General features: G+C 48.4%; 1 protein-coding gene and 1 non-coding gene across 3 annotated transcripts; one reads left to right on the top strand and one right to left on the bottom strand.

Annotated features, from left to right (window-relative positions):
- Positions 1-24: 24 nt before the first annotated feature.
- TBC1D25 (TBC1 domain family member 25) lies at positions 25-24,107 on the top strand. 2 transcript variants are annotated; one of them, XM_030806546.1, is made up of 6 exons: positions 25-317; positions 1,730-1,839; positions 5,598-5,752; positions 20,394-20,521; positions 20,655-20,843; positions 21,111-24,107. In XM_030806546.1, the coding sequence occupies exons 1-6, from the start codon at positions 195-197 to the stop codon at positions 22,470-22,472; spliced, it is 2,067 nt and encodes a 688-aa protein (XP_030662406.1). In that variant the 5' UTR covers positions 25-194; the 3' UTR covers positions 22,473-24,107. The 2 variants fall into 2 exon arrangements, with proteins under 2 accessions (XP_030662406.1, XP_012354053.2); XM_012498599.2 differs by lacking the exons at positions 25-317; positions 1,730-1,839 and adding an exon at positions 1,852-1,909 and having other exon boundaries at positions 5,597-5,752.
- On the bottom strand, positions 23,198-23,299 carry LOC115833477. The gene has a single exon (XR_004028906.1). It is a non-coding gene; the product is annotated as a small nucleolar RNA U13 (small nucleolar RNA).
- Positions 24,108-24,109: the final 2 nt, after the last annotated feature.

Here is a 24,109-nt window from a genome sequence, read left to right as displayed (position 1 = left end):
CAACATCACTCTAGGCGCAGGCGCAGAGGCGACCTCCAGGCAGGGCCAGGTGGGAGGGACGGTGGGGGGTAGGGTCGCGCGGCGCCCTCTGCGCCTGCGCCCCGGCACGAGGTGGGGCGGCGGGCGTCAGTACAGTAGAGTGTGCGCCGGGTTGGGGGGCTATTAGCCGTTACCCTGAGACGGGCGGCGGCGGGATGGCGACAGCCTCCGGGGCCTCGGACTCGTCTGGCTCCGGAGCGCCCCCGCCCGGCGTGGGAGCTCAGGCGGCGGCGGCCGTTGAGGAGGAGGAGCGAGAGGTAGTGCGGGTCCGAGTCAAGGTGAGGCTGGCGGTGAGTCGGCCCAGCCGCCGAGGCATCCCAGGGGAGGGAGAGGCGGTGGCTTTCATAGGATGGAGGGCGGGACCTGAGATTTGGGACATAACCTGAGCGGCGAAGCCTGAGGGCCAAGTGATGGTGGCGAGGGGGAGGGAGGGCCTGGGAGCGTTAGCGACGTACCTTGGGGCGTGGGACTGAAAATGGAGGAACGGGGGGGGGGGGGCGGGTCTATGGGGTGAATGGGTGGAGCTTATAGACAAAGGGGAGGGGCTGTGGGGCTGGAAGAGGGGCCACAGTAGTTGAGGGTGGGGGCTCTGAGGAATGAGAAGGTGCTGGCTCTGGAGTCAGTCAACCCATGTGTTGAGAGTGCACTTATGTGCAAGTTCCCACTTTGATGAGCTGACAGGCTCGTGGGTGGAGACAACTAAAGAAATGAGATGCTTCGGACACTAAAATAATGAAAAAGGTTATGAAATAGGGAGTCACGTTAGCCAAGGTTGTACAGGGAAATCTCCAGAGGAGATATTGAAGGAGCAGAGACCCGAATAAAAGGAGTCAGCCATGTGCATATTAGAAGGGAAGAGTATTCTAGGCAGAAGGAATAGCAAAGGCAAAGACTAGAGGATGGGAATGAGCCTGGCATGTTCCCGTAGGTTCCTCATTGCTGGAGTGGAGAGAATGAGGGGAAGAGTGGTAGGAGGCGAATCAGAGCGCTAAGACAGAGGCAGATCGCCAAGGGCCTTTGGTGTGTATGCTGAGGAAGAACGCTGTTGCCATAGTTCCAGTAAACAACGATGGTGGCTCCGACCAACCAGTGGCACTGGCAGTGATAAGAGGGTCCACACATCACTTCAGTGTAATAGAGCTGTAAGGTAGAAGTTTGCAATTCGGAAAAAAGATGATGCCTGAGCTGGGAGTGAACCACGTGAAGAAAGTGGGAGGGACGTTCCAGACAGGGGATCAGCACAATCAGTGGCCTAGAGTCAGGATGGTTTCAAGGTAACTTCTAACAGTTTGGTACTACTAGAGTGTAAAGTTCAAAAAACCTGGTGAGAGGCTGGCTGGGGCCCCACAGGCCTGCTTGCTGGAACTCTAGGGTTGCCATTGAAGAGATTTAAGCAGGGAAGTGTTGTGGGTAGATGTGTTAGATTGGTTACAGCATCATAGAGGACTGATTTAACAGGAGCCAGACTGGACATGGTGATTCTGGCAACCATAGTTGAAGGGATATAGAAGAAGGATTGGGGGCCTGAACCCTTGCAGTAGCCTCCTCCTCACTGGACCCTGTGGTCCAGAACACCTGCCTTGATCTGGCCCCTGGCACCTCTCTGACTTTGCCTTCTACCACTCTGCACCTCACTCTTCAGCATGGTGATGAGGCCCCTGGTGGCCTACCCCATGTCTTCTCTCCCCAGAAATGTGAGAGCTTCTTGCCGCCAGAGTTCCGCTCTTTTGCTGTAGATCCCCAGATCACCTCGCTCGACGTGTTGCAGCACATCCTCATCCGAGCCTTTGATTTGAGTGGGTGAGTGGGAAGATGCTGGGGACTGGCCAGTGGGCCACCCACCTCTACAGTGGCTGTCTGGCCTTTGTTTGTTTGGTAGGGTTTTTGTTTACTTTACTACTACAAATAATCCCACAGTGAATAGCCACGTATGCATGTCTTGGAGTACAGTAGTCTACTTTTATCTGTGGTTTTGCTTTCTGCAGTTTCAGTTACCCATGGTCAACCTCAGTCTGCAAATGTTACATACAATAAGATATTTTGAGAGAGAGAGAGAGAGAGACCACATTCACATTACTTTTATTACAGTTTACAGACAGTCCCCAACTTACAATAACTGGACTTAGGATTTTTCAACTTTACAATGGTGCAAAAGCAATACGCATTTGGTAGAAACTGTACTGCAAGTGCCCAGCCATTCTGCTTTTCACTTTCAGTGTTCAGTAAATTACATGAAATATTCAACACTGTTATAAAACAGGCTCTGTGTTAGATGATTTTGCCCAACTGTAGGCTAATGTGAGTGTTCTGAGCACGTTTAAGATAGGCTAGGCTAACCTGTGATGTTTGGTAGGTTAGGTGTGTTAAATGCATTTTCCTTTTTCTTTTTTTTTTTTTTTGAGACAGAGTCTCACTGTCACCCAGGCTGCAGTGCAGTGACATCTCCCAGGTTCAAGTGATTCTCCTGTCACAGCCTCCCAAGTAGCTGGGACTACAGGCATGCACCACTATGCCCGGATATTTTTTTTTTTTTTTTGAGACAGAGTTTTGCTCTTGTCCCCCGGGCTGCAGTGCAATGGCACAGTCTCAGCTCACTGCAACCTCCGCTTCCTGGGTTCAAGTGATTCTCCTGCCTCAGCCTCCCAGGTAGCTGGGATTACAGGCACGCACCACCACGCCTGCTAATTTTTGTATTTTTAGTAGAGACAAGGTTTCACCATGTTGGTCAGGCTAGTCTTGAACACCTGACCTCAAGTTACCTGTCCACCTCGGCCTCACAAAGTGCTAGAATTACAGGTGTGAGCCACCACACCCAGCCCCAGATAGTTTTTTGATCTTCTCTTTTTTCTTTTTTTTTTTTTTTTTTTTTTTGGAGACAGAGTCTCACTCTGTCACCGAGGTTGGAGTACAGTGGCCGGATCTTGGCTCACTGCAGCCTTTGCCTCCCGGGTTCAAGTGATTCTCATGCCTCAGCCTCCGGAGTAGCTGGGATTACAGGTGTGTACCACCACACTCAGCTAATTTTCATCAGGTTGGTCAGGCTGGTCTCAAACTCCTGATCTCAAATGATCTGCCCACCTCGGCCTCCCAGAGTGTTAGGATTACAGGCGCGTGAGCCTCTGCACCCGGCCAATTTTTTGTATCTTTAGTAGAGACAGGGTTTCGCCATGTTGCCCAGGGCAGTCTCAAACTCCTGAGCTCAAGCAATCTGCCCGCCTCAGCCTCTCAAAGTGCTGGGATTACAGGTGAGCCACTGCGCCCAGCCAAATGCATTGTCAACTTACAGTATTTCCAACTTATGATGAGTTTATTGGTACATAACCCTGTCATAAGTCAAGAAGCATCTGTATTGTCATAATTGTTCTATTATTGTTAATCTCTTACTGTGCCTAATTTATCAATTAAACTTTATCATAGGTATGTGTGTATATGAAAAACAACATAGTATATATAGGGCTTGGTACTATCTGCAGTTTCAGGCATCCACTCGGGGGGGTCTTGGAATGTATCCCCTGTAGATAAAGAGGGACTACTGTATTTGGAAACATCTAGTCATGGGATAAATTCCTGGCAGTGGTATTGCCAGGTAAAAGGGTATTTGCTTTTAAAATTTTTTTTTTTTTTTTTTTGCGACAGAGTCTCACTCTGTCGTCCAGGCTGGAGTGCAGTGGTGCAATCTCGTCTCATTGCAACCTTCACCTCCTGGGTTCAAGCAATTCTCCTGCCTCAGCCTCCTGAGTAGCTGAGACTACAGGCGTGCACCACCATGCCCGGCTAATTTTTGTATTTTTAGTAGAGACGGGGTTTCACCGTGTTGGCCAGGATGGTCTCGATCTCCTGACCTCGTGATCTACCCGCCTTGGCCTCCCAAAGTGCTGGGATTACAGGCGTGAGCCACCGCGCCTGGCCTGCTTTTTAAACTTTTAATGGCCGTTTCCAAAATGCTCTCCAAACAGGTTTTATCAATTTATGATCTCAGCCAGGCGCCGTGGCTCACGCCTGTAATCCCAGCACTTTGGGAGGCCGAGGCGGGTGGATCACGAGGTCAGGAGATCGAGACCATCCTGGCTAACATGGTGAAACTCCATCTCTACTAAAAATACAAAAAATTCTCCGGGCGTGGTGGCGGGCGCCTGTAGTCCCAGCTACTCAGGAGGCTGAGGCAGGAGAATGGCGTGAGCCCGGGAGGCGGAGCTTGCAGTGAGCCGAGATCGCACCACTGCACTCCAGCCTGGGCGACAGAGCAAGATTCCATCTCAGAAAAAAACAAACAAATTTATAATCTCATCAGCAGCACATAAATGCCTGTTTCCCTCATACCCTCACAAACACTGGTTACTGTAAAACTGCAAAATTTGCCAATCTGATAGCTGAAAAGTGGTGTCTTTTGGGGGCAGATGTGATAGTCATTTTGTTGTGGTGGTGGTTTTGGAGGAATACATGCACATGGTAAGAAATTCAAACAGTACAAAATTGTTGGGTATTTAGGATGTTTCCATGGTTATGGTGAGCATCACGCAACAAAATTCTTTACATAGTTGCACAAGTATAGCTGAATAATAAATTCTTAGTTGTTATTAGTCTTTCTTACATAAACATTTTTGTTGTGAAAAATAACAAACACAGATTGCTTTATTTTTTTTTATGTAGTAAGAAGGCTGCTTTCTTCCCACTTCTGTCCCTCATCTACTCCAGAGGGGACCAACTTTTTTTTTTTTTTTTTTTTTTGAGATGAAGTCTTGTTCTGTCGCCCAGGCTGGAGTGCAATGCCACAATCTTGGCTCACTGCAACCTCCACCTCCCAGGTTCAAGCGATTCTCCTGCCTCAGCCTCCTGAGTAGCTGAGATTACAGGCACCTGCCACCACACCCAGCTAATTTTTTTGTATTTTTAGTACAGAAGGGTTTTCACCATGTTGACCAGGCTAGTCTCTTTTTTTTTTTTTGAGACAGAGTCTTGCTCTGTCGCCCAGGCTGGAGTGCAGTGGCGTGATCTCGGCTCACTGCAAGCTCCGCCTCCCGGGTTCATGCCATTCTCCTGCCTCAGCCTCTCCGAGTAGCTGGGACTACAGGCGCCCGCCACCACGCCCGGCTAATTTTTTGTATTTTTAGTAGAGACGGGGTTTCACCATGGTCTCGATCTCCCGACCTCGTGATCCGCCCGCCTCAGCCTCCCAAAGTGCCGGGATTACAAGCATGAGCCACCGCGCCCGGCTGACCAGGCTAGTCTCAAACTCCTGACCTCAGGTGATCCACCCACCTTGGCCTCCCAAAGTGCGGAGATTATAGGCGCGAGCCACTGCACCCAGCCAACATTTTACCAGTTTCCAATGTGACCTCCAGATAGAAGCAGGTGTGTACCTGCTTGTATGTGTTTGTGTAACAAAGTGGGTATAAATGACCTGATCTCAGGCTGCCCATAATCCTTGGCACAGTACCTTGCACATAGTAGGAAGTTGTTTTCAACACCTTCTATATTACCCTCCTTGTTTTGGAAACTGTCCCTGAGGCCTCCAGGGCACCAGGGGCCCTGAGAGCTCCCTCGTATCCCCTGTCCAGGAAGAAGAACTTTGGCATCAGCTACCTGGGCCGGGACCGGCTAGGACAGGAAGTTTACCTCTCACTCCTATCTGACTGGGACCTCAGCACAGCCTTTGCCACTGCCTCCAAACCTTACCTGCAATTGCGTGTAGATATTCGGCCCTCGGAGGACAGTGAGTACCCAGTGCCCCCAGGAGCACTACTCTGGAACCCCTTTACCCCATAGGGTGATGCCACCCCTCACAGTACACTCCCTCATGGTGGGATGGGTAGCAAGGTATCCTAGCTATAGATCCTGGCTCAGCCACTAGGCCTCAATTTCTTCACTTGTAAAGAGATAATTGTATCTTAGAACCATTGTGAGGCCTTGTATCTTAGAACCATTGTGAGGGGAAATTCATATAAAATGCCTGGAACAGTGCATGACTGCATAATGAAGGCTCAGAAAGTGTTATCTCTAATAATGATAATTATATTGTATTGTACTATTATAACATATCACCGAGTAATGTATGTAATAATTAGATATAATGCAGATTTATAATGTAGTATAATGGTATAGCTTTAGCATTATGTATTTCAGTTATAATACCGAAATATAACAATGCATATTATAATAATGCTAGTTGTGTTTATTCATTCACTCATTCTGCACCCATATTTTTTTTTTTTTGGGACGGAGTCTCGCTCTGTCGCCCAGGCTGGAGTGCAGTGGCGCAATCTCGGCTCACTGCAAGCTCCGCCTCCCAGGTTCATGCCATTCTCCTGCCTCAGCCTCTCTGAGTAGCTGGGACTACAGGCGCCCGCCACCATGCCCGGCTAATTTTTTGTATTTTTAGTAGAGACGGGGTTTCACCATGGTCTCGATCTCCTGACCTCGTGATCTGCCCGCCTCGGCCTCCCAAAGTGCTGGGATTACAAGCGTGAGCCACCGCGCCTGGCCCACCCATATTCATTTGTTTGTATTCTTGCTCACTCATTCATTTGTTCCCTTGACCTCTCAGCCACTTTTTCTCTTCTCATCTTTGTTCTTCCACTCTTGCCTATTCTGGTCCCTGCGAGCACACAGATAAATTAGGACATGGTCTCAAAATTTGATTACAGACCATACATTAGATAATTGTACTGTATCAGTATTAAATTTCCTGGGTGTGTGTCTTAGTCGTTTTGTGCTACTATAACAGAATACCACAGACTGAGGAATTTGTAAAGAAGAGAAATTTATGTCTCACAGTTTTGGAGACTGGGAAGTCCAAGATCAAGGTGCTGGCAGGTTGTGTGTCTGGTGAGGGCTTTCTTGCTGTGTCCTCACATGACAGAAGAGCAGAAGAGAGTGAACCCACACCCTCAACCTCTTTATAAGAGCCCAAATCTGCCGGGCGCGGTGGCTCATGCCTGTAATCCCAGCACTTTGGGAGGCTGAGGCAGGCAGATCACCTGAAGTCACGAGTTTGAGACCATCCTAGCCAACATGGTGAAACCCTGTCTCTACTAAAAAAATACAAAAATCGGCTGGGTGTAGTGGCACATGCCTATAATCCCAGCTACTCGGGAGGCTGAGGCATGAGAATCACTTGAACCCGAAAAGCAGAGGTTGCAGTGAGCCAAGATCTTGCCACTGCACTCCAGCCTGGGTGACAGAGCGAGACTTCATCTCAAAAAAAAAAAAAAAAAAAAGTGGCTGAGCACAGTGGCTCACGCCTGTAATCCCAGCACTTTAGGAGGCCGAGGCGGGCCGATCACAAGGTCAGGAGATCGAGACTACCCTGGCTAACACAGTGAAACCCTGTCTTTACTAAAAATACAAAAAAATAGCTGGGTGTGGTGGCGGGTGCATGTAGTCCCAGCTACTCGGGAGGCTGAGGCAGGAGAATGGCATGAACCTGGGAGGCGGAGCTTGCAGTGAGCCAAGATCGCACCACTGCACTTCAGCCTGGGCAACACAGCAAGACTCCATCTCAAAAAATAAATAAAATAAAAAATTAAAAAAAGAGCCCTGATCCCATCTGTGAGAGCTCTACCCTCATGACTTAATCACCTCTTAAAGGCCCCCACCTCTTAATATCACATTGGTAATTAAATTGCAATACATGAATTTGGGAGGACACATTCAAACCATAGCAGTGTGGTACTGGTATCATATCTATCAAAGGAAAATATCCTTGTTCTTGGGAAAAACACAGTTAAGTATGAAGGGGTAAAATGTCATGATGTCTGCAAATAAGTTGGCAAAAATAATGTGTTTATATACAGAGAGAGTGAGATAAAGCAAATGTGGCCCAAAAAAATGTTAATAGAGGATCTAGATGAAGTATGTATGGGTGTTCAGTGTATTCTTTTAACTTTATTGTAGGTTTGAAATTGTTTTAAATAGTCGTGGAGTGGAAGATGTGGTTCCCAGCCTCAGGGAACTCACGTGCCCATTTGGGATGAGTCGAGCACTTTATTGATGTCATAATAACATATAAATAGCTAATGTGTAGTGAACACTTAGGGCCATTCTGTGCACATAATATTTTTTCATTGAATTGTCAAAATAATCTTATAGAGTAGGGACAATCGTTTTCCCCATATTATAGATGAGGAAACTGAGGCTCAGAGAGGTGACAGGACTCGTCCCAGTTATACAGACAGTAAGTTGAAGAGCAAGATTTGAACCCAGGCAGTGGCTGAACTGGCTCCAGAGTCCTTGTTCTTAACCATTTAACTCTACAACATTTTGGACTTATTAAAATTGGCAGCTTTGCAAAAGAGAGACAGAGGAGAGAGAGAAACAAGAGTCAGAGGGAAAGATAGTGACAGAGATGGGCAGGAAGCCAAATAGGAAAAGCTAGGTAGCCAGACACACAGGAACCTCTGCCACTGAGTAGCCGTGTGTGCTTATGTCAGTCACTTAATTCCCTGGGCCTTGTTTTCCTCACCTGTAAAAGAGACACAGTAGCACTATTTCAGGAAAAAAATGAAATCTGCATGGCTACAAAATGTGGAGAAAACCCCAAGTGCATGAGAACTGGGACAAATGCCAATAAAGCAGAGAGACAGACAGAAAGACACCCAGCAGTCTGGCAGGAATACATCTTTAAAAGGTTATCTTTTTAGGCCAGGCGCCGTGGCTCACGCCTGTAATCCCAGCACTTTGGGAGGCCGAGGCGGGTGGATCACCTGAGGTCAGGAGTTCGCGACCAGCCTGGCCAAACATGGTGAAACCCTGTCTCTACTAAAAATACAGAAATTAGCCGGGTGTGGTGGTGGGCGCCTATAATCCCAGCTACTCGGGAGACTGAGGCAGGAGAATTGGTTGAGCCTGGGAGGCGGAGGTTGCAGTGATCCGAGCTCGTGCCACCGCACTCCAGCCTGAGTGACAGAACTAGACTCCATCTCAAAAAGAAAAAAAAAAAAGCCCTCTGTCTTATTTACCGAATTCCTGCACAACATGGGTCTGTTTCTGAATTCCTGATTCTCTTACATTGATCTATTTATTAAATTCTAAGCCAATTCTATGTTGTTTTAATCATTGTAGTTTGTTTCCTGTTTGTTTGTTTGGTTTTGGGGTTTGGTTTTTTTTTTTTTTTTTTTTGGAGACAGGGTCTCATTCTGTCATCCTTGCTGGAGTACAGTGGCCCAATCTCAGCTCACTGCAGCCTCCGCCTCCCAGGCTCAGGCAATTGTCCCATGTCAGCCTCCTGAGTAGCTGGGACTACAGGCACATGCCCCCACGCCCAGCTAATTTTTGTATTTTTTGTAGAGACAGGTTTTCGCCATGTTGCCCAGGCTGATCTTGAACTCCTGGGCTCAAGCAGTCTGCCCGCCTCAGCCTCCCAAAGTGCTGGGATTACAAGCAAGAGCCACCGCACCCAGCCTTAATCATTATAGTTTTATGATATGTTTTCATGTTTTCCTTTTTAGAAAATTTTCTTGAATATTCTTGTTCACTTACTGTTCTTTTTATTTAATAAATTAGCTTATTATTCCATTAAAATCCTGATGGGAATTTGATTGGAGTCATATTTTTAAGAGAAACTAATCTTTCATTACCCAGTAAATACATTCTTATTAAAAATAAAAGCATTTTAAATGATGCTGAAGTCTCCTGGGAACGCTATGCCTAATCTCAATCCCCTACCCTACCCTTTTTGCCCTGAGGGAATCGGTTTGATGTGTAACCTTGCATGTCCTTTACTTATTTACACTCCCTACACACACATTTATCCACGTATGTGCGTGTATTCATATTTGTGTGTCTGTACACATAAATGGTATGTGTTTAACATAAGTGGTATTCTACACAATATGTAAGTGTCCAATATATGGAGCTATCATTAGACATATTAATGGCATTCTCATGATCATTTTCATGGCTGTGAAAGCAACAGACATGTTGGGACTGTTTGGATGGCCCAGTCCCTCTTTCTGGGAAAAAGCCAGTTTCTGTCACCTCTACAGTTGGGAGATTACAAAGCCTAGACCTTTGACCAATTTGTACTTTTCTGATATGAATCTTTTTTTTTTTCTTTTTGAGACTCTCTTTGTCACCAAGGCTGGAATGCAGTGACGCAAATAGGGCCCACTGCAGCCTTGAGCTCAAGCTCTCCTCCTGCCTCAGGCTTTCAAGTAGTTGGGACTACAGGTGTGCACCACCATGCCCAGCTAATTTTTGTATTTTTTGTAGAGACATGGTTTTGCCATGTTGGCCAGGCTGGTCTCGAACTTCTGACCTCAAGTGATCCACCCACCTCGGCCTCTCAAAGTGTTTGGATTACAGGCGGGAGCCACCACGCCCAGCCCCCAGCCTCCTTTCTATCATATGTACTGCAAATATTTTTCCCAGTTGGTCTTTTGTTTTTTGGCTTTGCTTACGGGATGGATCTGTTTTGTCCTATCAAAATTAAACATTTGATTGCACGCCTACACAGATATCTATCTTTTTCTTTATGATTTCTGAGTTTCTCCTTTTTATTGCAGGTGGGGGGACAGAGTTTCACTCTTATTGCCCAGGCTGGAGCCCAATGGCGCGATCTCGGCTCACTACAACCTCCACCTCCTGGGTTCAAGTGATTCTCCTGCCTCAGCCTCCCAAGTAGCTGAGATTACAGGCATGTGCCAATACGCCTGGCTACTTTTGTATTTTTAGTAGAGATGGAGTTTCACCATGTTGGTCAGGCTGGTATCGAACTCCTGATCTCAAGTGATCCACCTGCCTGGGCCTCCCAAAGTGGTGGGATTATAGGCGTGAGCCACTGCGCCTGGCTGAGTTTCTCCTCTTACTTTGGAACATGTTCCCCATCCATAAGCTTATACAAATATTCTATATTTTCTTCTATGCTTATTGTTTTAATTTTTACATATAAATCTTTTCTGTGTAAGCATTGTGATAAGCAGACCTAGCTTTAAAAAAACAAGATAGTCAATTATGCCAGCATCATTTTTTTAATTTAATTTTTTTTTTGAGACGAAGTTTTACTCATCACCCAGGCAGGAGTGCAGTTGCACAATCTCAGCTCACTGCAACCGCCGTCTCCTGGGTTCAAGCAATTCTCCTGACTCAGCCTCCCAAATAGCTGGGATTACAGGTGCCCGCCACCATGCCCAGCTAATTTTTGTATTTTTAGTAGAGATGAGGTTTCGCCATGTTGGCCAGGTTGGTGTCGAACTCATAACCTCAGGTGATCCACCCACTTCAGCCTCCCAAAGTGCTGAGATTACAGGCATGAGCCACTGCGCCCGGCCTGCCAGCATCATTTATTAAATAATCACCTTTTCTGCAGTGATTCGAAATGCCACGTTTGTCACATATTCAGTTCCCATATATACAAGCTTGGATTTATTTCTGGGCTTTCTATTGCATTCTACCAGCAGGCTCTATTTGTCTACTGCTATGCTAACACCATGTTATTTTTATGACAGTGGTTTTGTGGTCAATTTTTTTTTTTTTTTTGAGATGGAGTCTCGCTCTATCGCTCAGGCTGGAGTGCAGTGGCACAATCTCGACTCACTGCAAGTTCCACCTCCCGGGTTCTCACCATTCTCCTGCCTCAGCCTCCCTAGTAGCTGGGACTACAGGCGATAAGCTTTTGCCATCCTCCCACTGTTCTTTGTCTTAGCTATTTTTTTTTTTTGGAGATGAAGTCTTGCTCTGTCGCCCAGGCTGGAGTGCAGTGGCACAATCTTGGCTCACTGCAAGCTCCGCCTCCCGGGTTCACGCCATTCTCCCGCCTCAGTCCCCCGAGTAGCTGGGACTACAGGTGCTCGCCACCACGCCCTGCTAATGTTTTATATTTTTAGTAGAGACAGGGTTTCACCATGTTAGCTAGGATGATCTCGATCTCCTGACCTCGTGATCCGCCCGCCTCGGCCTCCCAAAGTGCTGAGATTACAGGCATGAGCCACCGCGCCCGGCCTGTCTTAGCTATTCTTAAATGTGAATTCTTCTACAGAAACCTTAAGTTTCTACAGAAACCTCAAGATAATTTTATCCAGTTCCAGGAAAAACCCGCATTCAATTTCTGACTGGCATTGCACTGAGTTTATATATTAATTTAGGGTTTGGGAAGTTTAACAATTTTATGATAAGGAAATGCGCGTATCACGAATATTATGTAATACCATAAGCAGGGTCTGGGCCAGCAGCCCATAATGAAACACTTGGATGTTTCTTCAGGGAAATGTGTGCATATTCACACTACGTGGGTTATATAAAGACTATATATAGTCTCCTGTCAGTTCAGATCAGGTTTTGCTACTAGGTGAGTTTGTGTTTGTAGACATTCTTTGCCTGTTTTTTTGTTTGTTTGTTTGGTTGGTTTTTTTTGTTTTTTTGTTTTTAGACAGAGTCTCACTCTGTTGCCAGGCTGGAGCGCAGTGGCGCAATCCCAGCTCACTGCAATCTCTGCCTCCCAGGTTCAAGCGATTCTCCTGCCTCAGCCTCTTGAGTAGCTGAGATTACAGGCACGTGCCACCATGCCCAGCTAATTTTTGTAGTTTTAGTAGAGACAGGGTTTCACCATGTTGGCCAGGATGGTCTCGATCTCTTGACCTTGTGATCCGCCCACCTTGCTTCCCAAAGTGCTGGGATTACAGGTGTGAGCCACCACGCCCGGCCTTTTTTTCCTTTTTTTGAGAGGGAGTCTCACATTGGCGCCCAGGCTGGAGTGCAGTGGCGCAATCTTAGCTCACTGCAACCCCTGCCTCCCACCTTCAAGCGATTCTCCTTACCTTAGCCTCCCAAACAGCTGGGATTACAGGCACCTGCCACCACACCTGGCTAATTTTTTTTTGTATTTTTAGTAGAGATGGTGTTTCACCATGTTGGCCAGGCTGGTCCCAACTTCGTGATCCGCCCGCCTCAGCCTCCCAAAGTGCTGGGATTACAGAGGTGAGCCACCGCGCCTGGCCTCTTTGCCTGTTTTATTAGTGGGATTGAGGGGGTTGTTTTTTAAATCAGTATAAAATGTCTCTTCATGTTAAATGCTTTTGGCCTTGAGTGATGCTTTTTCTGACATTTTCATGGCTACTATTTCTTTCTGTTTGTGTTTGCCAGATATACCTTTAGGATTCTTTAATTTTTAACCTTTTTGTGTCACCTAGTTTTAGGTATGTCTCTCATACCTCTCATAAAAACCTCATAGCAGAATTTATGCTTTTTAAGACAACTGACAGTGAAATCTTTTTTTTCTTTTTGACACGTAGTCTCGCTCTGTCGCCCTGACTGGAGTGCAGTGGCACGATCTCAGCTTGCTGCAACCTCTGCAACCTGGGTTCAAGCAATTCTCCTCCCTCAGCCTCCCGAGTAGCTGGGATTACAGGCGCCTGCCATCACACCTGGCTAATTTTTTGTATTTTTAGTAGAGACGGGGTTTCACCGTGTTAGCCAGGATGGTCTCGATCTCCTCACCTCATGATCCGCCTGCCTCAGCCTCCCAAAGTGCTGGGATTATAGTCGTGAGCCACTGCACCCGCCCCAACAGTGAAATCTTTAGACCATTTTTTCTCCTTCAATCTCTCCCACTTTTTCTGGCCTTTAAAATGGAGCTTTGGAACACTTGTAATTCTTATTCGTTTTCTGGTCCCTAACCCTTAACTTCTAGCTTTTGCTTAAACAACTTTTTTTTTTTGAGACGAAGTCTCACTCTGTTGCCCAGGCTGGAGTGCTATGGCACGATCTCAGCTTACCGCAACCTCCTCTTCCCAGGTTCAAGCAATTCTCCTGCCTCAGCCTCCCGAGTAGCTGGGATAACAGAAGCGTGCCACCACACCCGGCTAGTTTTTTTATATTTGGTAGAGATGGGGTTTCACCATGTTGGCCAGGCTGGTCTCGAACTCCTGACCTCAAGTGATTTGCCTGCCTCGGCTTCCCAAAGTGCTGGAATTACAGGCGTGAGCCACCACGCCCAGCCAATTTTTTTTCTTTTTAAATTCCAGGTTATCATTCTGTTTTCTTACTAACACACCAAGTCACTTATGTTTCAGGAATCCTCATGTAACATATAATATTACAAACCCCCAATCATGTTATCGTTGTCATTTTAACTATAAATATTAAATATTTAATATATATAATATATAATATATAAATATTACCATTTACCTTCCCCTTTGTCTCTCCCTTGAGCCCTTCTAGTCATGCAGGAGTCATTTGCTCAGAGACCTTTGTTCTCCTCCAAAAGGGTGCATGGGTTAGATGTACTCTAATGGTCAAAAATGTTTTTCTTTGGCTGAATAGATCTGTACTGTCTTGGCTGGGTGTGGGGCCCTTGGATCTCAGGTCTTTCTTCTTAGTGCTCCATAGGTACTGTGAGCTACTGTCTTATTGCCTCCAGGGTTGTGGAGCAGAGGTCTGTTGCTTGTCTGACCTTCTTTCCATTGTAAGCAGCCGTTCTTTGTCTCTGGAAGCTGCGAGAGTTTTTCTTTTTCTTTTTTTTTTTTTTTTTTTTGAGGCAGTGTCTGTATTTCCCAGGTGGGAGTGCAGTGACGTGATCTCAGCTCACTGCAACCTCTGCCTCCCAGGTTCAAGCGATCCTCCCACGCACCTCAGCCTCCCGAGTGGCAGGGACTACAGGTGTGCGCCACCATGCCCAGCTAATTTTTATATTTTTGGGTAGAGACAGGGTTTTATCATGTTCAGCCCAGGCTGGTTTTGAACTCTCGGGCTCAAGCAATCCGCCCGCCTTGGCCTCCCAAAGTGCTGGGATTAGGCCGGGCGCAGTGGCTCACGCCTGTAATCCCAGCACTTTGGGAGGCCGAAGCGGGCGGATCACTTGAACTCAGGAGTTCGAGACCAGCCTGGCCAACATGATGAAACCCCGTCTCTACTAAAAATACAAAAATTTGCCAGGTGTCGTGGCACACACCTGTAGTCTCAGCTACTTGGGAGGCTGAGACGGGAGAATTGCTGGAACCCGGGAGGCGGAGGTTGCAGTGAGTCAAGATCATGCCACTGTGCTCCAGCCTAGGCAACAGAGCAAGACTCTGCCTCAAAAAAAAAAAAAAAAAAAAAAAAAAAAAAAAAAAAAAAAAAAAAAAATTGCTGGGATTACAGGCATGAGCCATTGCGCCCGGCCTAAGAGTTTTTCTTTATTCTTAGAATTTGGGCATTTTGGGCTGGGCACAGTGGCTCACACCTGTAATCCCAGCACTTTGGGAAGCTGAGGCAGGTGGATCACTTGAACTCAGGAGTTCGAGACCAGCCTGGGCCGGGCATGGTGGCTCACGCCTGTAATCCCAGCACTTTGGGAGGCCGAGGCAGGTGGATCACAAGGTCAAGAGATCAAGACCATCCTGGCTAACACGGTGAAACCCTGTCTCTACTAAAAATACAAAAAATTAGCCGGGCGTGGTGGCGGGCGCCTGTAGTCCCAACTACTTGGGAGGCCGAGGCAGGAGAATGGCGTGAACCCGGGAGGCGGAGGTTGTAGTGAGCTGAGGTCGCGCCACTGCACTCCAGCCTGGGGAGAGAGCAAGACTCCGTCTCAAAAAAAAAAAAAAAAAAGACCAGCCTGGCCAATGTGGCAAAACCTTGTCTTTACTAAAAATACAAAAATTGGCAAAAATTAGCCAGGCGTGGTGGTATGCCCCTGCAATCCCAGCTACTTGGGAGGCTGAGGCAGGAGAATGGCTTGAACCCAGGAGGCGGAGGTTGCAGTGAGTCCAGATCATACCATTGTGCTCCAGTCTGGGTGACAGAGCAAGACTTCAGCTCAAAAACAAAAACAAAACAAAAAAGAATAGGGTTGGTGGGGGGCCTGTTGTATGTTGTTAGTTAATTAATCCTATCTAAGACTTGGTGAGCCATTCCTTCATCTCAGGGAAATTTTCTTTCATACTTGTTTAATTCTGACATCTCCACCTGATCTCTTTTCTCCCCCTGCATTTCCTATTATTTCCATATTTGGTCTCCCGGACTTGGCATCCAGGTCTCTCTACTTTTTCACTCAAATCATCAAACCTTAGCTCCATGCCTTGCAGTGGTTCTTCTGTTCAGACTTTCAGACCATTGAGATTTTTCATAATGTGACCTTCTTCATTTTACCTGTTAAGTGTTTTAATGCTCTGATTAATGTTTTAGAAAGACCATTCTGGCAGCTGTTGGGAGAGATTGGAGAGGAATACAGAGGAAGTGAGAACTGGTTAGGAGGCAGTTTCAGGTGAGAGATATGGTGGCTCAGACTGGGTGAGAAGATGGAGATGAGAGAACAGGTAGGATGGAGGAATGCTTTACATGCAGTAGCCATAGGGCTTGGCGGTGGTTTGGACCTGGGAGTTAAGAGAGTGGGAGGGGGACAAGGATGTCTCTCAGGTTTCTGGTCTGTTAAACAACTGAACAGATAGAGATGCTGTTTGTTGAGATGAGGAGTAGAGGAGGAGGCCATGTCTAGAGTGGATCTTGGGCTCCTCTCTTTGGACCCCTTAGGTTTGCAGTACCCCATGAGACATCCAGGGAAAAGCAGTGACATGCAAACATGGCCTAGGGTTTGTTTCCCCCCTCAGCTCTATGGGAGAATTGGGCTCCATGGGAATGCTGTTTAGGGATGGCATTTGCTTGCAAATAACAGTGGCTTAAACGAATAGAAGTTGATTGGTTTCACACAAGAGAGTTTGAAAGTTAGCCACTTGGGCCAGATGCGGTGGCTCACACCTGTAATCCCAGCACTTTGGGAGGCCAAGGTGAAGGGGGCCTGCCCCTCCACATCTGTGGGTATTTCTCGTCAGGTGGAGACGAGAGATTGAGAAAAGAAATAAGACATAGAGACAAAGTATAGAGAAAGAACAGTGGGCCCGGGGTACCGGCACACTCAGCATGCAAGGACCTGCACCAGCGCCGGTCTCTGAGTTCCCTCAGTATTTATTGATCACTATTTTTACTATCTTGGCAAGGGGAGTGTGGCAGGGCAACAGAGTATTGGTGGGGAGAAGGTCAGCAGGGAAACATGTGAGCAAAGGAATCTGTATCATGAATAAGTTCAAGGAAAGATACTGTGCCTGGATGTGCATGTAGGCTAGATTTATGTTTCCCTTTACACAAATATCTCAGTGTAGCAAAGAGTAACAGAGCAGTATTGCTGCCAGCATGTCTCACCTCCAGCCACAGAGCAATTTTCTCCTATCTCAGAATAGAACAAATGGTCGGCTTTACACCGAGACATTCCATTCCCAGGGACAAGCAGGAGACAGAAGCCTTCCTCTTATCTCAACTGCAAAGAGGCCTCCCTCTTTCACTACTCCTCCTCAGCATAGACCCTTTATGCGTGTCGGGCTGGGGGATGTAAGGTCTTTCCTTTCCCACGAGGCCATATATCAGGCTGTCTCAGTGAGGGGAAACCTTGGACAATACCCAGGCTTTCTTGGGCAGAGTTCCCTGCGGCTTTCCACAGTGCATTGTGTCCCTGGTTAATAGAGAATGGAGAATGGCGATGACTTTTACCAAGCATACTGCCTGCAAACATTTTGTTAACAAGGTACATCCTGCACAGCCCTAAATCCATTAAACCTTGATTCAATACAGCACATGTTTCTGTGAGCACAGGGTTGGGGCTAAAGTTACATACAGATTAACAGCATCTCAAAGCGGAACAATTTTTCTTAGTACAGATCAAAATGGAGTTTCTTATATCTTCCTTTTCTACGTAGACACGGTAACAATCTGATCTCTCTTTTCCCCACACAAGGTGGGTGGATCACCTGAGGTCAGGAGTTGGAGACCAGCCTGGCAAACCCCATCTCTACTAAAAATACAAAAAATTAGCCAGGCGTGGTGGCAGGCACCTGTAATCCCAGCTACTCGGGAGGCTGAGGCAGGAGAATTGCTTGAACCTGGGAGGCAGAGGTTGCAGTGAGCGAGGATCGCACCATTGCACACCAGCGTGGGTGACAGAACAAGACTCCGTCTCAAAAAAAAAAAAAAAAAGCCACTGGACATTGCCATTGTTGGCTTAGTAGCCCTCTGGTGTCAGGGCTGTAGGAGAGGATCTCTGAAGATCCTCTTGAACCTACCCTCAGATGGCCACTGCTGCTTCAACCACCACATCTTATGTGGTGGGAAGAAAGGATGCAAGGCAAAATGAAAAAGAGAGAGAAACGGTCAGGTGCAGTGACCCACACCTGTAATCCCAACACTTTGGGAGGCCAAGGCAGGAGGATCTCTTGAGCCCAGGAGTTCAAGACCATAGGCAATATAGTAAGATCCCATCTCTACCAAAAAAAAAAAAAAAAAGAAATCATCCAGGCATGGTGGCACACGCCTGTAGCCCCAGCTACTCAGGAGGTTGAGGCAAGAGGATCATTTGAGCCCGGGAGTTTGAGGCTGCAGTGAGCTATGATCGCACCACTGCACTCCAGCCTTGGGGGACAGAGCAAGACTGTCTCAAAAAAAAAGATGCCTGTAATCCTAGCACTTTGAGAGGCCAAGGTGGGCTGCTCACCTGAGGTCAGGAGTTCGAGACCAGCTTGGGCAACATAGCGAAACCTCATCTCTACTAAAAATACAAAAATTAGGCCAGGTGTAGTGGCTCACGCCTGTAATTCCAGTACTTTGGGAGGCCGAGGCGGGTGGATCACCTGAGGTCAGGAGTTCGAGACCAGCCTGACCAACATGGAGACACCCCATCTCTACTAAAAATACAAAATTAACCAGGCATGGTGGTACATGCTTGTACTCCCAGCTACTCGGGAGGCTGAGGCAGAAGAATCACTTGAACCCAGGAGGTGGATGTTGCAGTGAGCCGAGATCCCGTCATTGTACTCCAGCCTGGGCAACAATAGTGAAACTCTGCCTCAAAAAAAAAAAAAAAAATTAGCTGGACCTGGTGGCAGGCACCTGTAATCCCAGCTACTCAGGAGGCTTAGGCAGGAGAACTGCTTGAACCCAAAAGGTGGAGTTGTAGTGAGCCAAGATCGCGCCCCTGCACTCCAGCCTGCGCGACAGAGTGAGACTCCGTCTCAAAAAACAGAAAAAAGAGGCTGGGCGCAGTGGCTCATGCCTATAATCCCAGCACTTTGGGTAGGCCAAGGCGAGTGTATCATGTGAGGTCAGGAGTTCAAGACCAGCCTGACCAACATGGTGAAACTCTGTCTCTACTAAAAATACAAAAATTAGCTGGGCATGGTGGCAGGCACCTGTAATCCCAGCTACTCGGGAGGCTTAGGCAGGAGAACTGCTTGAACCCAAAAGGTGGAGTTTGTAGTGAGCCAAGATCGCACCACTGCACTCCAGCCTGGGTGACAGAGTGAGACTCCGTCTCAAAGAAAAGAAAAAAGAGGCTGGGTGCGGTGGCTCACGCCTATAATCCCAGCACTTTGGGTAGGCCAAGGCAAGTGTATCACGTGAGGTCAAGAGTTCAAGACCAGCCTGACCAGCATGGTGAAACTCCATCTGTACTAAACATACAAAAATTAGCTTGGCATGGTGGCAGGCACCTGTAATCCCAGCTACTTGGGAGGCTGAGGCAGGAGAATCACTTGAAACCAGGAGGCAGAGTTTGCAGTGAGCCATGTTCACACCACTGCATTCCAGCCTCGGTTACAGAGTGAGACTCCGTCTCCAAAAAAAAAAAAGCATATACAGCATACCTGTTCCACTTTTGCACAAATATTTTATTTCTAAAGTATGTCTGGGCTCTGGACTAGGGTGAATGAAGTTCAGATCCTAGCCATACTATTTCCTGGCTGTAGAATCTTGGTCACTTACTATTTGTTCCAAACCTTTTTGTCATCGTCTGTAAAATGAGAATGGTAATATTAGTGTGCACTGTTTGTGGGAGGAGGACTGGCAAGAATATGAGAGTAGGAGTTTGGGCTCTTGAGCTTTGGGCCTGGCCTTCAAATTTCCACTCTTTCACTCACTAGCTAAGGGGCCTTGGGCAAGTACCTTATCATGACTATGCCTGTTCGCTCAAAGAGAGTCACGGTAGTAGTAGTACTCAACCGATAGGACTGAAGTGACTATTGCATGAGTCAGTATTGGCAAAGAATTCAGAATAGTTCCTGGCACACAGCACTATGGAAGCATTAGCTAGTATTATTATTTCTTATATTGCTGTTGAGTGCTTGTCCTAGTGCTTGGCACATAGTAACTGCTCAATAAATATTACTTTATATCATTAAAATATTAGAGGCTGCCCAGCCAGTTCCTGAGACATCTACTACAAAAGAATTGTTCATGGTTTGATTTTGGTTTTTACATGATTTGGATGATACAGGAAGAGGGACTGGGAGTCGTTTGTTCCCCTGCAGGTAGCCCGGCTTCAGTAGAAGGAGAGGAAGCTGGCCCTGAGGTCTGGGTTATCATCCCCATTCTCATAGCACTTTGTTCTGTTTGCCCAGGCCCGTTGCTGGAAGACTGGGACATAATCAGCCCCAAAGATGTCATTGGCTCCGACGTGTTGCTGGCTGAGAAACGGTCATCACTGACAACTGCCGCCCTGCCCTTTACACAGTCCATCCTCACTCAGGTGTTTTCAGGGACCCTGGGGACCCAGCTGTGGTTGGAGGGCAGAGCCTACCTGGCACCCTGGTTCTGAGCATGCTGGTTGGCAGCTGCCCCTAGTCCACGCAGCTGATGGTGGCCTCCTTCCCTCCTCATAGGTGGGCCGTACCTTGTCTAAGGTCCAACAAGTGCTGAGCTGGTCGTATGGGGAAGATGTCAAGCCATTCAAGCCACCCCTGAGCGATGCTGAGTTTCACACATACCTGAACCATGAGGGCCAGCTCTCCCGACCCGAGGAGTTGCGCCTGCGGATCTATCATGGCGGTGTGGAGCCCTCGCTGCGAAAGGTGAGCATCCTCAGTCATCTGTTGGGTCCATCACTGCTGCACTCATTAACAGCTCCTGAGACACATGCAGTCAGCCACACTGCTGTGGGCAAGGGTGGAGATGTTCCAGGGCACGAAGCTCTCTTTAAGGAGGGGCGAGCAGTCGGAGGCCTAGCAGACTTAGAAGGAAGACAGAAGCCCAAGGGGGGTGGGTGGGTGGCAACTGATAGACATTGAGGTGTGGTTTATCTGGAGAACTCCAGCCTCATCCCTTTCACCCCTGGCCAGGTGGTGTGGCGGTATCTGCTGAATGTGTATCCAGATGGACTGACAGGCCGAGAGCGGATGGACTACATGAAACGCAAGAGCCGCGAGTATGAGCAGCTCAAGAGCGAGTGGGCCCAGCGAGCGAGCCCTGAGGACCTGGAGTTCATCCGCAGCACGGTCCTCAAAGATGTACTGCGCACTGACCGGGCCCACCCCTACTATGCGGGGCCTGAGGATGGCCCACATCTACGGGCGCTGCATGACCTGCTCACCACCTATGCCGTTACCCACCCACAGGTGTCCTACTGCCAGGGCATGAGTGACCTTGCCTCACCCATCCTCGCCGTCATGGACCATGAGGGCCATGCCTTTGTTTGCTTTTGTGGCATCATGAAGCGCCTGGCCGCCAACTTCCACCCTGACGGCCGTGCCATGGCCACCAAGTTTGCACACTTGAAGCTGTTGCTGCGACACGCTGACCCTGACTTTTACCAATACCTCCAAGAGGCAGGCGCTGATGACCTCTTCTTCTGTTACCGCTGGCTGCTGCTGGAGCTCAAGCGTGAGTTCGCCTTCGACGATGCCCTCCGCATGCTTGAGGTCACTTGGAGTTCGCTGCCCCCTGATCCTCCTGAACATGAGGTAGAGCTGGTTGGACCCCCCAGCCAAGTGGCAGACACTGGTTTTGGTGGCCACAGGGGGTGGCCCGTGCGACAGAGGCACATGCTGAGGCCTGCTGGTGGAGGAGGTAGTACCTTTGAAGATGCTGTTGACCACCTGGCCACAGCCAGTCAGGGGCCTGGTGGTGGGGGGCGTCTCCTGAGACAGGCCAGCTTGGATGGCCTCCAGCAACTCAGGGATAACATGGGCTCCAGGAGGGACCCTCTGGTCCAGCTGCCCCACCCAGCTGCCCTTATCAGCTCCAAGTCCCTCTCTGAGCCTTTATTGAACTCCCCAGACCCACTGCTCTCCTCCTTTTCCCACCCTGATTCCCCATCTTCCTCATCTCCACCATCCACCCAGGAGGCCTCTCCCACTGGTGATATGGCTGTAGGATCCCCCTTGATGCGAGAGGTAGGCTCCCCAAAAGACCCTGGAAAGTCCCTGCCACCTGTACCACCAATGGGCCTGCCCCCGCCCCAGGAGTTTGGCCGGGGGAACCCATTCATGCTGTTCCTCTGCCTGGCCATCCTGCTGGAGCACCGCGACCACATCATGCGCAATGGGCTGGATTATAACGAGCTGGCCATGCACTTTGACCGCCTTGTGCGAAAACACCACTTGGGGCGCGTCCTGCGCCGGGCCAGGGCTCTCTTTGCTGATTACCTGCAGTCAGAGGTGTGGGACTCAGAGGAGGGGGCTGAGGCCACAGCCGCATCTTGATCTGGCTTTCTTGAGCCCTCCATCAGCCCCACCAGATCTCCATTCTTTGCCATGAGGGCCAACACATGAGACCCCACCTCCCTCCCTGCCTGCCAGCCCTAGACTTGTTGGAGCATAGAGCCCTTCCTCCCCAAGCCTAAGTATGTGGAGCTCTGCTTTGGCACTGCCCCACAGAGGCCACGCCTCTTTATTCTGTTTCTGTTGTTTTGTTTTTAACTATACTTTACACACATGAAGGTCACTGTGGTTTGTGTGTTTCTCTGCCTCCTCCCTGGGTTTTGCTGTAGATGGAGTCCTCAGGGGCCCTTTACCTGATGGAGGGGAAATACTTCACTTGGTGGAGAGAGGCTCCAGCTTCCCCCTTGTGATGGGGAGAGTGGATGCTGACAATCAGTTCCCAAAGGTGAGCCCAGGCGGGGCACTGCTTGAGGAAGGCCTGAGTCTGTTTTTTTGGTACATCCATCGGCCTGTAAGGGTCTGTATTATGGCTGTGAATATATATGTTTTCAGGACAGCCCCCTGGATGAGAGATAAGAGAGTTCCTGGCTCAAAAAAGGACAAGATTCTTTACTGAGATTGGGAAGTATGGGCTACTTAGAAACGTTGGACCAGCCACCCCTGGCATTCCACACGTCACCATTTCTAGGATCTTGGCCTCTCTGTGAGGCTTATGCACCGATGCTGGCAGCCCTGGGCAGAGGCCTCGGCCTCCTTTTTGTTTTCCACTTCAGACAGGTACCGTGCAGATGTTAACAAGGTTTGAGCGAGGCGCGTCTCACACATAAGTGTGAAAGCCCAATCATCACATTGTTGAATTACAAAAGGATCTAGGGCTCCTATTCTTGTCACTTGCTTTGGAGCCGGTTTGAAAGACTGGCCTAGCCCATGCCTAGGGGCCCTAAACTGGGATTCCAGCTCACAGCACCTGTCTTAACCATTTCAGCAGTAGAAACCACTTATTTACCTTCTCCATCTCACTAATATGGACAAACATCAAGCACTGATAAAACGCAGGCCCTAATAGAATTCACTTCGTTATTTGGAGGATAATGATCAAAAAAAGGTCCTTTTTCCCACTGACATGCTCAGAGGGTGGGATTCTCTCACAGGCCAGGTGCTGTCATCCACAAAGGATGGGTGAAATAACTGGGGTCCTCAGGTCACGGTCTAGCCACACCAGCTTCTCCCAAGTACTAACCAGGCTTGACCCTCCTTAGCTTCAGAGGTCAGACAAGATCTGGCATGTTCAGGATGGTATGGCTGTAGACCAGGCTGGGTTCTGGCCAGAGCTGTTGCACTAGGCAATGCTGCCAGAGATGAGGAGGCATCAGGGCAGTCATCCCCTCTGCTGTTTGCCCCAAGAATGCCATACAAACCTGGGGATGACCCTTAAAAGCCTCCCGTCACCCCCAGTATTGGGGGAAAGCTGACTATTCCTCAGATGAGAACCCAGTCACTTGAAGAACAGGACAAGACTATTCTGTGTCTAGGGGGCTCAAGCACTGTGTGTGGGTCTAAGGAATGCATTTTGTGGAAATGGGCTCAGACTCCCCAAAGGGCCATCCAACCTATGGGAGTGTCTGGCCTTCTGAGGTCCTGAAATGTCTCTTTTGTCAGTAAACAGCTAATACCCTCTG

This window comes from Nomascus leucogenys, chromosome X (assembly GCF_006542625.1).
Source record: "Nomascus leucogenys isolate Asia chromosome X, Asia_NLE_v1, whole genome shotgun sequence".
NCBI classification, from domain to species: Eukaryota; Metazoa; Chordata; class Mammalia; order Primates; family Hylobatidae; genus Nomascus; species Nomascus leucogenys.
Note: the sequence above shows the minus strand (reverse complement) of the source record. Positions and strands in the feature narration are given on the sequence as shown.